This window comes from Parambassis ranga, chromosome 10, assembly GCF_900634625.1.
Source record: "Parambassis ranga chromosome 10, fParRan2.1, whole genome shotgun sequence".
Taxonomy (NCBI): domain Eukaryota; kingdom Metazoa; phylum Chordata; class Actinopteri; family Ambassidae; genus Parambassis; species Parambassis ranga.
The window spans coordinates 21,202,130-21,217,519 of NC_041031.1; the positions used below are offsets into that span (position 1 = coordinate 21,202,130).

Consider the following 15,390-nt stretch of genomic DNA (forward strand, 5'->3'; position numbering starts at 1 on the left):
ACACAACCAAAAGGCTTGTTTCTTTCTTTCTTTTTTTAATACCTCATTTCTGATGAGATGTTTCAAGTCTCATCACAAAACGAACTGATGCGGCAGAACAACACAAAGTGGCTTTGAGGATAGAGGAACAGATAAAACGATGGATCACAGAAGAGATTATAAAAAGTCTGCGTTTCAGGAGATATGAATCTGTCGTCCAAACTTTAAGGTTCTTTTTCTTTTTTTAACATTTTGTGAGTTGTCAGAACAGAAAACAGGAACATTAAAGAAAAGAAACCCAACAACAAAGAAACATGTATTGAAGCGTTGCCAGTGTCAATGTTTGAACCTTTGAACAGAACTTCTTCATTAAATACTGTCCGCCTGCATTTATTAATCACACCTGACTCATGTCACGGCTCTAATGTTCATTATACTGGCTAACAGAAGCACAGAGGGTTTACTTATAATTTAGTATCTTTGACTGAACACACAGGTCAATTACAGAAATGCAGCCAAGAGACATTTTCAGGATGAAACAGTTTCTGCAGCTCAGAAGTCTCTTCAGAGAAAATATAAAAAACCAAGAGGTTGGAGTCTGTGTCAAGAACATACCGTCACATCCTGATCATTCACAGAGATTATGATTAAAGTGACATTTTCAAATCCGTGCCAGTTTGCTGCTTTGAAGCTCTGATAGAACGTTTTGTAGTCGGCATAAACCAATGCACTGACTGACACATCTTACTTTGTGATCATTCATTCATACAGCCGTAGTCGTTGCATATACTGGTGTCTGAAACTCAAAGGTTTAATACGAAAATTAGCAGAAGAAGTGGGAGTGGAGCATGAGCGAGGCTGAAGAGACAAAATAAAAACAGAACCTACAAAATTGTACTGGACACTGGATCGTTCTGGATGTGCGAGGTTGGAGCCACGTTGGTGACAGTTCACAACAACCTGCAGCTTTTAGATTCACAGACATCATACAGGAAACACATGTCTATTCATATATTTTTTCTGAAATAAGATCCACCTGTCGGATTCTGCTCAGACCCTCCTGTCCATACTGTATCCTCCAAGATGGCTGCTACAGCTCATGCTGTAACACGATTTCAATCACTTGCTAATTGTCTTAAATGCTTGACATGTATTTAAAGTGGGCTGGCAACACTGGATTTTTATGAATGTGAAAAAGGCAAAAATCATGCCTGCATTCCTAAAAATGCAACATTTAATTAAATTCGCATGATATCTGCTGATGCCGTTTTTTAAAGGTTGTTTCAGTTCCTGCATCAGCAGGCAAACATCCTCACCACCAAATATGTGTGTACTTATGGGGTGGGGTTAGTTTCTACTTCCAATAAATAAACAGGTAAAACAATATGGAAGACCAAAGTTAAAAAAAAAAACAAAAACAAACATTTTGTAGCCTCACAGCTGCAGCAGAAAAAAGCTGGAAAGGGCTAAAGACACTTGAATAACCCAACAAGCAGGGACAACAATCTCTTCTTCTCAGACTTCTCAGAGACAGTAAATCTATTCTAACCCAGCAATTAATGAACACACAAAAAACAGCTCAAAGGGTCACTCATTATGATCGCCACTAGTTACCCATAACTCACTCCCAACGCAGTGCTTCAAGGACATAAACATTTGTACAATCTTTAGAAAAACAAAATTCACATTGAATGTGCTCAACCTGTCATCTGAAAACGTTCAAAAAGTTCATCACACAACAAGCTTCTCTCTGCCCTCTGCTCAGTAAAACCTCTTGTTCCGCTCCTGTCTCTTCTGGAAAACTACGGCTCCCACGACGGCACACACGACAATTCCCAGCAGAGCGCACAGCAGGAGCAGGAAGACCTTCCACCCAGTGAGGGGCGTGCCCCGGAAGTTTCCAGTAGGATCGTCAACGTTGTCTGTGGAGGAAAAAAGAAGATTCACTATTGGTCCTTATGTTCATTTTAATATGCTGCTTCTCTGATCTGTTGTAGATACAAAATAGATAACATTAAAGAATCGATAAAATGTATGTACACAACATTAGAAAACTTAATACCCAGTGCCCAAAAGACTGTTCTGAAGTTTGCTACTACTGCAAACTACTACAAGTGTCAAGTTTTTGGGTTATTAAGGCGTGAGCACCGAGTGGTGCGAAGGCCTTGTTGTAATTTTCAGTGGTTATTTCATGTTTTTGGAAAAAATGTGGTACCCATCCTTCTGTTCTACCTTTAGGAGACTTGAGGAGGCTCACGCTGGGCTCGATCTTAGACCAGTCCAAATTCTCCTCTTCGGGCGTGTGTTCAACCATCAGTTGGTAGAGCTTCATGGAGATGATGTCGTGGTTATCTGGAGGGTAAAGAGTTAAATAACAGCTGAGTAACATGGATGTTATGCAAGTGCTACATTTTCACTTTGAGCCAGGTTGTTTGAAACTCATTTGGGCATTTTCATACATGAAGTCCGACTAAAGTCTGGAGAAGGTGTTCCGCACATTGTCTGGCATATACTCTTTATGCAGCATGTAAATAGAACATTACCTGGACTTAGCATTGTGGAGCCAGCAGGTTAAACATCAGTTAATAATAATAAATAATAATGCATTGGTCTTATATTGCGCTTTTCTGCTCTGTTGGGCAGGCACTCAAAGCGCTTACATTGAGATGCATTATTCTTTCACACCACATTCACACAGTGGCAGTGGTAAGCTACCAGTGGTAGCCACAGCTCCCCAGGGGGAGACTGACGGAGACGTGGCTGCCAAGGTGCGCCTACGGCCTCTCCGACCACCGCCCATTCATATGCATTCATACTGGAGGCAATGCGGGTAAAGTGCCAACAAGGACACACAACAATGACTAGGGAGGAGCTGGGGTCGAACCGCCGACCTTCCGGTTATTGGACAACCCTGCTCTACCACTGAGCCACTGCTGCCCTGCAGTTGTTAAGCTGTCCTCTGTTCCACTCACCCAGCATGTCATATCAGTTCTCCAGCTCTGACCTACCTGAGAGATCCCCTGTAGCAGCCGATGCACCAAAGAAATATCCGGTAGGGAGACGAACACCCCCGATGTCAATGCACTCCTTCCACTCATTCTTGTCATCCACGTCGACCATCACCTGCAGACAAGATGTAGGTGATGAAACAAGAACAGCAAAGGACACATACAGAGCAAAGTGATGTCAGAATTATGTAATTTATTCTAAACGGTAAAATATGCTCATATTTTTTAATTATTATCTTTAGCCTTTATTTAACCAAGTCTTATTGAGATCAAAGATCTGGCCAGGGAGACCTGGCTCCTTGCAAGTATATTGCAGGAACCCTTACAGCATACAGAAATCCTTAATAGTTTGGAGTGCAATACTTCTCCCAAATGAATGAAAATATTTAGTTTAAGTACTCACAGTGAGTCTTCCTTTAGAGTAGCGGATGGCGAGGTACGTGTCATGCTCCCTGTTCCTGATCTCAGCCGAGCAGCCTCCCAGCTCTGATGATCGGCCATCTTTCCCATGGTCATAACTCACAGAGCCGTTGTTCACCATGGCCGAAATATATGGGAAGGAGCGCTAGTGACGAACAACAAACATTCTACTGATGAATCATAAACACAGGATGACTATTATTACATAAGGATGAGAGGCAAAACATGAAAATTCATAAACTATTTCAACATATTGTCTTTTGGGTTGTATCAGCTGAGACCTTCACACTGCAGGATGGTGTTCAAATCTGATGTTTTCTATTTTTGCCCTCAGAGTTCTCTTCAACTTCTAACTGTAATAATCGGACAAAATGTCTCATTGATTCCTTTCCTGTTGTTAGTCTAGAGGGATATTAATAAACACACAGCTGCAATGTGAAAGTAGCTCAACTAAAAAGACAAGTTCCAAAATTTACACTGAAGACAGCACGTCTAGGGAACATTTTACAACAAAGTAAACCAAAAGAAAATTTGACGTTTTCAGTGTCAACATGCTTCACAACATGCCATTTTACAGAGAAATACAACAAACTTTATTTAGTCGAGACAACATGCTGAGTGACAAAGAAAGACCTGAGCAACCACTCACATCCGTTGCACCATCGTTAGAGTAAGTATCTATAAACACGGCCAGCCCGTGGAAGATAGCATTGTTGGAAAACACAGGCCCTGCAAAGAAACAAGTCGGTCAATCACCTCAGGCTACACGCACACTGCACACTTACATCCATCCCATGGAGGTCATTGCGGAAGGTATCCAAAAAAATAGCCAGGCCAAGAAACTGATCTTGGTTCCCAAACACAGGGCCTAGGATGGAGGCAGAGATGAGGCGAGACATGAGCAGACAACCCGAGACACTTTCTGTGGTCAGCAGTGATGAGACGATGAGACACAAACATCTGAGCATAGTGAGGCTTACAGATGATAGTGAGAATGAGGAGTGTTTGTTAATACTGAGGGAAAGCATGGAGGTAGGAGTCAGAGAAATGGGCATCTTTGGATTTACAGAGCACAGGACAGCAGTGAACTGGTTCGATGAGGAGAAGCAGGTTGAAACTAGGATTTAGATTTGATGTAAATCCAAACTTTAATGCAAGACTGATCAACACATAATTAAGTGGGATCAGCTGGTGAGTTACTTCCAGCAGGACCTCTGCATTAAGAATTATAAGTCCAAAAAAGGCAAAAATACCTGGATGAAGTCTGTCCTTTGTGTACCAGATAGCAATGCCATCACCATGGAGATTCTTCTTTCCTGACCCATGAATTTTAAACTGCACGTGCATCTCCCAGTCCTTCAGGTAACAAGGCTGCAGCACACAACAAACACACACAGAAGTCAGTATCTACATAACATGATTCGTTGAATTGAACTTTCACTATCTCCATTTCTGTTACACAGACAATTGACATAGGCGTGTTTGTAGCTTCTTCTCACCACAGTGTTCCAGATGGATCCCTGTTTGCTTCTCTCATCTGAAGTGAGTCGCACGTATGAGCCCGTCACTAAAGTGCTTCCCCAAAAGTCCCATTGACTGCCAACACCTGCAAGAAAATGACCGCAAACACAAAGTTTTCTTCTTGATATAGTTCTTGAATAAATATTATCACACCTTCTTTCCCGTAACATGTGACTCATTTCAGGTTACCTCGTAAGCAAATATGCACACCTTGTAAAACAAGGTGTTACCGACACATATTTGGTTTGAAATAAAACTGTCCAGAAGAATCACTATACTCAAGTTGTCATACTGTTACAGACATTCGTTGTCTGAGAACAAAGAACTTTAGTTCCAATGTATTCCTATACAGGCACACCCTAAACAAACATTTCTGTGTCCCAATGGCACGTTGAGGCCATTAGAAGAAGCAATCACTACAAATTACAGATATCTTGCACACATATCTTACATGCAAACTAGAGTAAATTCTCACAGTTGAGGGAACACCTTTGTAAGTGTAACATCCCTGCAGACACCTGCAGCACAATGTTACTATATACACTCAACAAAAATATAAACGCAACACTTTTGTTTTTGCTCCCATGTTTCATGAGATGGACTTGAAGATCTAAACTTCATTCCAGATACACAATATTACCATTCCTCTCAAACATTGTTCACAAATCTGTCTAAATGTGTGATAGTGAGCACTTCTGCTTTGCTGAGATAATCCATCCCACCTCACAGGTGTGCCACATCAAGATGCTGATCTGACATCATGATTAGTGCACAGGTGTACCTTAAACTGCCCACAATAAAAGGCCACCCTGAAATGTGCATTTTGTTTCTGCTTTATTGGCGGTCTGGGGACTCAGAACCAGTCAGTATCTGGTGTGACCACCATTTGCCTCATGCAGTGCAACACATCTTCTTCGCATAGAGTTTATCAGATTGTCTATTGTGGCCTGTGGAATGTTGGTCCACTCCTCTTCAATGGCTGTGCGAAGTTGCTGGATATTAGTGGGAACTGGTGCACGCTGTCGTATACGCCGGTCAAGCACATCCCAAACATGTTCAATGGGTGACATGTCCGGTGAGTATGCTGGCCATGCAAGAACTGGGACATTTTCAGCTTCCAAGAATTGTGTACAGATCCTTGCAACATGGGGCCGTGCATTATCTTGCTGAAACATGAGGTGATGTTCATGGATGTATGGCACAACAATGGGCCTCAGGATCTCATCACGGTATCTCTGTGCATTCAAAATGCCATCAATAAAATGCACCTGTGTTCTTCGTCCATAACAGATGCCTGCCCATACCATGACCCCACCACCACCATGGGCCACTCGATCCACAACATTGACATCAGCAAAGCGCTCACCCACACGACGCCACACACGCTGTCTGCCATCTGCCCTGAACAATGTAAACCGAGATTCATCCGTGAAGAGAACACCTCTCCAACGTGCTAGACGCCATCGAATGTGAGCATTTGCCCACTCAAGTCTGTTACGGCGACGATCTGGAGTCAGGTTAAGACCCCGATGAGGACGACGAGCATGCAGTTGAGCTTCCCTGAGACGGTTTCTGACAGTTTGTGCAGAAATTGTTTGGTTATGCAAACCAATTGTTTCAGCAGCTGTCTGAGTGGCTGGTCTCAGACGATCTCGGAGGTGAACCTGCTGGATGTGGAGGTCCTGGGCTGGTGTGGTTACTCGTGGTCTGCGGTTGTGAGGCCGGTTGGATGTACTGCCATATTCTCTGAAACGCCTTTGGAGACGGCTTATGGTGGAGAAATGAACATTCAATGCACGAGCAACAGATCTGGTTGACATTCCTGCTGTCAGCATGCCAATTGCACGCTCCCTCAATGCTTGTGGCATCTGTGGCATTTTGCTGTGAGACAAAACTGCACATTTCAGGGTGGCCTTTTATTGTGGGCAGTTTGAGGTACACCTGTGCACTAATCATGATGTCAGATCAGCATCTTGATGTGGCACACCTGTGAGGTGGGATGGATTATCTCAGCAAAGCAGAAGTGCTCACTATCACACATTTAGACAGATTTGTGAACAATGTTTGAGAGGAATGGTAATATTGTGTATCTGGAATGAAGTTTAGATCTTCAAGTCCATCTCATGAAACATGGGAGCAAAAACAAAAGTGTTGCGTTTATATTTTTGTTGAGTGTTGTTACGGACCCCTGGTCCGTTTGGATGAGAGTGACGTGTGTGTGTGTGTGTGTGGGTGTGAGAGAGAGTTTGGAGGTGGGGCCCCGAGTCAATGAATGGGAGTGAATGTAGGCGGGGCCCATGCAAACTGGATCTTCTTCTTCTTCTTCACGATTGGCTGGCTACGAGACTCCCCCACCAATGTTCGTTCTGCAATCTGGGCGGCCGCTACAAAGCCTCGAAGCACTACATCTCGGCGGAGACTGCTAAAGAGAGGGTTGCCGCGCGTGTGTGTCTTTCTCCCCAGCGCAACAGAGGTGTCTGTTGCGCTGACTATGGTCGTTACGACGTGTGCTTTAACATTGAGATTGTTTGTGTAACTTTGTGCTGCCGCTCTCAGTGAGTAAGTGACTTGTGCTGTGTTTCTTTTTGAATGGATTGTCCTCGCTCGTACGAACGAGTAGATTTATGTTACTGTGTTCCTGCCCTTTTAAAACAACCCCTACTGGCCTGTGAGTGTTTGCCAGCATTTGTTAGTCCGCTTGACTAGAAAGGGGGTTTTTTTTCTGAGTTTTCCTTGTTAGCACTGCCTTGCCGTGCCTCCGCTCATAACGAGTAGATTTGTGTTTGTTTTAAAATGACCAGTTGACCTCCGTGTGTCAAACCCGCATTGAAATTGTCTTTTTTTTGTTTTTTTGTTCTGTGGCGTGGCTGGACCTTTTGTCCCCCGCTCTTGTTTTGTAATTTTCTTGTTTAACCCAAGTAAAGAACCGTACCGCAAACCACTGGCTTCCTTTCATACCTAACGCAAACAGGTTGATTGTCCACATCCCCCCCCCAGCCCCTAGACATCAGTGGGGAGATGTGACAAGTGGGGGCTCATCCGGGATCTATATAAAAAAAAAAAAAAAAAAAATAATTTACTATCCGGTGTGTTTGCTGGCGGTATTTCATTACTTGGCGTTTACAGAGTGTAGCCACCACGGATCCTGAGCCTTACTGATTAACATGGCCGCTGGAGAGCTAGAAAGTTTTTTTGTTGCCCCTTCTGTAGAAGCGCTCCTTAAATTTAAGAAGGAGGATTTAATAAAAATTGCTGCAATCTATGAGATTGTTCATCCTAGCCAAATTAAAAAAAAGGAATTGCAAACTCTTATTGAGAACAGACTGGTGGAGTTGGGAGTTATCGTTCCAGCACAGGCAGACCCTGTGGCTGAGAGTGGCGTGCCTGGTGCACAGGGCGCCGAGGCTGGCACTGGGCGGAGGAATGGGGACGCAGTCGCTGCTGCGGCCTCGCTGTGCAGTGGAGCAGCGGGTGAGCTGAAAACCCCGTTTACAATTCCCCGCTATGATCCAACTTCTCCTGAGAGCAGTGCTAGTTCACGTCTGGATGCTCGGCTGAAAGTACGCCTGGCTAGACTACAATTGGAAGCTCAAGAGAGAGCGGAAGAACGGCACTTTGCATTGAGAAAAATGCAGATTGAGGCTGACAAAGCTGTCAGATTACGTCAACTGGAGTTGGAGGCCAAAAGCAGCACATTACAATCGGTGCCAGCCGGTGCGGTATGTGAACCTTTCTCCACCACCTTCGACATTACTAAATATATTGCTCTAGTTCCCATATTTCGGGAAGCTGAAATAGACTCATATTTCTCCGTTTTTGAACGAATGGCTAATGCACTGAAGTGGCCCAAAGAATTTTGGACATTATTGTTGCAGTGCAAGTTAAATGGTAAGGCTCAGGAAGTCGTGTCAGCACTCCCTGTGGAGGACAGCACAAAGTATGACATTGTGAAAGCTGTAATTCTGAAAGCGTATGAGTTGGTGCCTGAGGCATATAGGCAGAAGTTTAGAAACTCCAGGAAAACGTCTGCTCAAACATATGTCGAGTTTGCTCGAGACAAGAGTATTCTCTTTGATCGTTGGTGCAGTTCAGAAAAGATAAACGATCTTGCCGCAATGCGTGAATTAATGCTATTAGAAGAGTTTAAGCGTTGTTTGCCAGAGCGGATTGTGACACATATTACAGAACAAAGGATAGGCTCACTGGCTGCGGCGGCGGTTACCGCGGATGAGTATATTCTTACACATAAAGCTTTCCCCGCTGTGATCGGTAATAAAGAGCGTTCTGCTGGGGGACCCCGTGGTTCTACCGGGCTAGTCAAATCCGGTCCCTCTAAAGAGGAGCGTGAATGTTATTATTGCCATAAAACTGGACATGTTATCGCCAATTGTTTGGCTGTCAAACGCAAAGAGAACGCCGCTCTGACCCAGCCCAAGCCTGTAAGTCTAATAAGCAGCAGAATAGTTGAAGACAAAACATCGCCCGAAAATGTTGACTCCTGTTTTGAACCGTTTCTATTAGACGGCTTAGTGTCACTTGTGGGGGCCGAAACGAAACCGCAACCGATACGCATCCTACGCGATACCGGGGGATCACAGTCCTTAATCCTCGCAAACTGTTTGTCCTTCTCGGAGCAGACAGCAGCTGGCTATAGCACCGTCATTCAAGGTGTCGAGATGGGGTATGTTCCGCGTCCTATCCACTATATTCGACTGACATCTGATTTGATATCTGGGGTATTTCCTGTTGCAGTTTGTCCTGCGTTACCAGTAAGGGGAATACAAATGCTGTTATGCAATGACATAGCGGGCGGGAAAGTAACCCCTGCACTGGAAATTCTAAACCATCCTAAATCATTTAAAACGGGGAATGATGGGGTGGAACAAACTACATTTCCCACCTGTGCTATCACCCGAGCACAAGCTCGTAAGGCTCGTGAAAATAAGGAGGAGCTAACTTTGGGTGATACGCTGTTTTTTTCAGTATTTTCAGATGATGCAGAACCTGTGAGGGAGAGTCCGGAGGAGCAGAACCCTGCAGTTCCTGCTGCGCCGGCGCCCAGGGTTTCGTCCTCTCCTCCTGGGTCTCCCCCCCCTGTTGACTGTACTACACTGTGTGCGGCCCAGAAAGCTGATCCAACACTGCGTGGGTGCTATGCTAAAGTAGTGAGTACTACTGATGTCGAGTGTGATATGCCAGTTTTCTATTTAGAGCGTGGCATTCTGATGCGCAAGTGGTGCGCCTCCCCAGATAGTAATTGGAATGTAATCCACCAAATTGTAGTGCCGACAAAATATCGAGCACAAATTCTAGCGTTAGCACACGAAGGCCCGTGGTCCGGACATTTAGGCATTACAAAAACCTATCGTTTGATCCTAAATAATTTTTTCTGGCCCGGCTTGAAAAAGGACGTTGTCCGCCATGGCACGAATTGTCATGCATGCCAAATTGTGGGGAAACCGAACCAGCCACTCCCTCCTGCTCCACTCCGTCCTATTCCTGCTGTAGGGGAACCCTTTGAGAAAGTGATCATTGGTTGTGTGGGTCCACTGCCGCGCACAAAGGGTGGAAATCAATATTTACTCACTGTGATGTGCGCAGTAACTCGATTCCCAGAGGCTATTCCACTGCGAAAAATAACAGCGAAATCGATTACCAAAGCCTTGACAAAGTTTTTCACTACTTTCGGCTTACCCAAAGTGGTCCAAACTGACCAGGGTGCGAACTTCATGTCCAGGTTGTTTAAACAGGTACTTCATGCACTAAAAATTCAACATGTGTCGAGTAGCCCGTATCATCCTGAATCGCAAGGGGCTTTAGAGCGGTGGCACCAGACTTTAAAGTCCATGCTGAAGAAGTTCTGTTACGAAACCCAGAAAGATTGGGACGAGGGTATTTCATACGCCGTCTTCGCGGCACGTGAGGCTGTGCAGGAGTCTTTAGGTTTTAGTCCAGCTGAATTAGTGTTTGGACATAACCTGCGCAGCCCGCTGAAAGCCCTAAAAGAAGAATTTCTGTCGGCGCCTCGCTCACACGTCAGTGCTACGGAGTATATTGGGAAGCTTCGAACCCACCTGGCTAAAGCGCGTGCCTTAGCTCAGGAAAAGCTTCTCACCTCACAGTCTAAAATGAAAAGCAGGTTTGACCGCTCCGCCGTACCGCGACATTTTGCAGTAGGAGACCAGGTGATAGTTTTATTGCCCACGCCGGGAGCTGCATTATCTGCTAAATTTACTGGACCCTACGAGGTGCTCGCACGCACCTCGGACACAAACTATGTGATTGCAACCCCTGATCGTCGAAAAGGGTCCCGAGTCTGTCACATAAATATGCTAAAGAAGTACACTCCCCGTGAGTGCAGTGACAGTGAAGTGGGCGCAACCAAAACATCTCCCGTGTGTAGTGTTACCCCGGTGGGGAGGGAGGAGTGTGTTGAGGGGTGTCCCACTGTGCGTTCGATGCCGACCAGTGCTCGGCTTACAAACTCCGCTATGATAGATAATCTACAGGACCATCTCTTACATTTAACTGAAAAACAGCGTGACGACATAGTTAGTCTCATCCACAAATTCCCGACACTGTTTAGTGATGTCCCGTCGCGCACCACCGTAGCTAAACATGACATAAATGTAGGTGATGCTGTGCCCATCAAGCAACACCCTTACCGTGTTAACCCAGCCAAACGGGAGTTGATGAGGTCTGAAACGGAGTACTTACTTAAGAATGGGTTAGCAGTACATAGTTCTAGCCCTTGGAGTTCCCCGTGTCTCCTTGCCACCAAGCCCGATGGAACCCCGCGATTCATAACGGACTACAGAAAAGTAAACGCGCTTACCGTGCCTGATTCTTACCCGCTACCGCGCATAGACGACTGTGTTGATGCCATCGGCAATGCTGAGTTTGTGACCAAACTGGACCTATTAAAAGGGTATTGGCAAGTCCCACTGACCGAGCGCGCCGCCGAAATCTCAGCGTTTGTTACCCCCGATCACTTCCTACAGTATACGGTGATGGCTTTCGGCATGTGCAACGCTCCGGCCACGTTCCAGCGCTTAATAAATAACGTCCTGTTTGGTCTCCGAAACTGTACCGCGTATTTAGATGACCTCGTTCTCTATTCATCGAATTGGGAAGGCCATATACAAACCTTAGAACAAGTGTTCACTCGGTTAGCTGATGCACAATTAACCCTGAACCTTGCAAAGTGTGAATTTGGGAAAGCTATGATTACCTATTTAGGTAGGGAAGTTGGCCGTGGTCAGGTTAAACCAATTAACGCAAAAATCGAGGCAATCCTAAACTTTCCCCCTCCCGCGACTAGAAAGGCTCTACGTCGATTCTTGGGAATGGTGGGGTACTACCGGACCTTTTGTAAAAACTTTTCGGCTGTAGTACACCCGTTAACCTCGTTGCTCAGCCCCAAGAATGACTATGTGTGGAGCCCTGCTTGCAAAACTGCTTTTGAAAATGCAAAGGCATTGCTTTGCCATGCTCCTGTATTAGTAGCACCTGACCTCGCGCGTCCCTTCAAACTGGAGGTGGATGCTAGTGATACAGCCGCTGGGGCAGTACTTCTTCAGGAGGACGGGGATGGAATTGACCGAGTGGTGAGTTATTTCTCCCGAAAATTCTGTAAGCACCAGCGCAACTATTCTACCATTGAAAAGGAAGCGTTAGCCCTCCTACTGGCTTTGCAACACTTTGACGTATATGTTGGCTCAAGCTCCGGGCCGGTGACGGTGTATACTGACCACAACCCCCTTGTTTTCCTCAACCGTATGTCTAATCATAACCAGAGGCTTATGAGGTGGGCGGCTCTTGTGCAGGACTACAACCTGCACATATTACACAAAAAGGGCTCTGAGAATGTAATCGCTGATGCTTTGTCACGAATGTAACCTGCTACTGTCTTTTCCTGTCAACGTCACTCTTAAGGGGGGGGGTGTTACGGACCCCTGGTCCGTTTGGATGAGAGTGACGTGTGTGTGTGTGTGTGTGGGTGTGAGAGAGAGTTTGGAGGTGGGGCCCCGAGTCAATGAATGGGAGTGAATGTAGGCGGGGCCCATGCAAACTGGATCTTCTTCTTCTTCTTCACGATTGGCTGGCTACGAGACTCCCCCACCAATGTTCGTTCTGCAATCTGGGCGGCCGCTACAAAGCCTCGAAGCACTACATCTCGGCGGAGACTGCTAAAGAGAGGGTTGCCGCGCGTGTGTGTCTTTCTCCCCAGCGCAACAGAGGTGTCTGTTGCGCTGACTATGGTCGTTACGACGTGTGCTTTAACATTGAGATTGTTTGTGTAACTTTGTGCTGCCGCTCTCAGTGAGTAAGTGACTTGTGCTGTGTTTCTTTTTGAATGGATTGTCCTCGCTCGTACGAACGAGTAGATTTATGTTACTGTGTTCCTGCCCTTTTAAAACAACCCCTACTGGCCTGTGAGTGTTTGCCAGCATTTGTTAGTCCGCTTGACTAGAAGGGGGGTTTTTTTCTGAGTTTTCCTTGTTAGCACTGCCTTGCCGTGCCTCCGCTCATAACGAGTAGATTTGTGTTTGTTTTAAAATGACCAGTTGACCTCCGTGTGTCAAACCCGCATTGAAATTGTCTTTTTTTTGTTTTTTTGTTCTGTGGCGTGGCTGGACCTTTTGTCCCCCGCTCTTGTTTTGTAATTTTCTTGTTTAACCCAAGTAAAGAACCGTACCGCAAACCACTGGCTTCCTTTCATACCTAACGCAAACAGGTTGATTGTCCACATCCCCCCCCCAGCCCCTAGACATCAGTGGGGAGATGTGACAAGTGTATTATCAGCATGTGTGACACAGATCACCATGCTGATAATATAAAGTATATATTAAACAATAGAATATACAAAAGATAATACAATACATTATTATTATTATTATATGTATAAAGGGAAAACAACTGGCTCCTACAAGAATGTGGAGAACACATTCCAATATTTATAAGAGCAATACGCTAATCGATTAGCGTATTAATTTGCACAATAGGTCAGTGTTCTGCTTTCTGACATTTTAATGTATAGCGTCTGGTTGCATTCGATTGGTAAAGTTGTGTGAACTTCCTCCTTTTTTTTAGCTAGTTGGTCATGTCTTAACTCTCTGGGTGACACAGCTCTAACTGCTAATATCACCTGACTTTCAAACGTGTGTGATAAATATTCGTAAAGTAACTCCGGCCACAATAAACCAGTCTGTTAATTTACCTTACCAACATGTTGCTGCTGGTCGCTAAATATTTTCTCAAAAACAGCCACAGATGTGAGAGAAGACAAAACATCAGGTTAGCTTACGGGCTAACTTAGCTATCTTACCTTGATAAGGTTTCATTAACGAGTGCTCTCTCTTCAGATGTTCAGCGTTTCCGTCAGTGATATCACAGCAGACAAGACAGACTTCAAATACCAGGAATACTAATAATGTGTTTATAAATGCTCTAAAACCGCCCATTTTGCGCAAACTGCCTCGGAGAGAAACTCCCATAACAAATTCCTTCTTCAAAACTCCATAAATCGAGCCGGTCCGTCCTCTATTGTCCTTCGGAAAGAAACCACACAACTCCGACATTTGTGACCCAACTCCTTAAAACTAGGAGGTGTAATATTTACATTAAGGAATCGCTAAAATTACGCTTTCATAACGTTCACAATTTCAGAGATGAAAAAAAAAAACTTGCGTTGACTTTTAAGCCGATATAATAGTGAGAACACTCTGAGATCTATGTGTTTCCTGCCGGAAGCGTTTTGTAGCCAATCAAAGACAAGCACATCGCAAATTAAGCCAATCACGGACAAGATTGCTATTATTTAAATCTACACTAGATGGCGACAGAAGGTAAAAATAGAAAACAATCATTGTGAAGATTTTTATTGATATAACAAGGCTGGAAACGATATTAGTCTCTGTGTCAGTTTGTTTTACATTATTATTTTTTTTAACATGTGAACATCATTTTTTGTTCCAGAATATGTGATGTTTGACAAAAATGTTATTTGTTTGAAATATTTATTTGTCACTCGTGGTTTGTTGAACCCACTAATCAGTATTTTTAAGCATACATATAATTATTTAAGTTAAAATAAAAAAGCTTTCAAGTATTCATGTATACATATGGTCTAATGTAATCCTTTTACCTACAGGCTTCTACAGACCATTTAAGGAAAGGAATCCAGCAGCTTTCTCACTGAACCCAGCTACAGGCTGCATATTTGGTAGCTATTATTGTTGGGGTTTTTAGCAGCAGCTGGCATTTGTTTACCTTCAGTAGGGCTTATATATGTCAGTCCACACACACAGTGCCACACGCACACACACACACACACAAACGTCCACTTGCTGAATCTTGATCTATTTAGTGTTCTTCACCAAACCCTGACAGAAAAAGCACTCTGCTGTACTCCAGTCACCATACCCGAAATCTTCACACCATACACGTTCCAGCTCTTATT

The 15,390-nt window shown here is 44.5% G+C and overlaps 1 protein-coding gene across 2 annotated transcripts; it reads right to left on the reverse strand.

Moving 5' to 3' along the window:
- Nucleotides 1-1,106: 1,106 nt before the first annotated feature.
- On the reverse strand, nt 1,107-14,670 carry lman2 (lectin, mannose-binding 2). Of its 2 annotated transcripts, none has more exons than XM_028416614.1 (8): nt 14,257-14,670; nt 4,907-5,013; nt 4,661-4,778; nt 4,057-4,136; nt 3,391-3,552; nt 2,988-3,102; nt 2,212-2,331; nt 1,107-1,901 (listed from the first exon to the last, which is right to left on the reverse strand). In XM_028416614.1, the coding sequence occupies exons 1-8, from the start codon at nt 14,507-14,509 to the stop codon at nt 1,741-1,743; spliced, it is 1,116 nt and encodes a 371-aa protein (XP_028272415.1). In that variant the 5' UTR covers nt 14,510-14,670; the 3' UTR covers nt 1,107-1,740. The 2 variants fall into 2 exon arrangements, with proteins under 2 accessions (XP_028272415.1, XP_028272414.1); XM_028416613.1 differs by lacking the exon at nt 4,057-4,136 and adding an exon at nt 4,193-4,275 and having other exon boundaries at nt 14,257-14,666.
- Nucleotides 14,671-15,390: the final 720 nt, after the last annotated feature.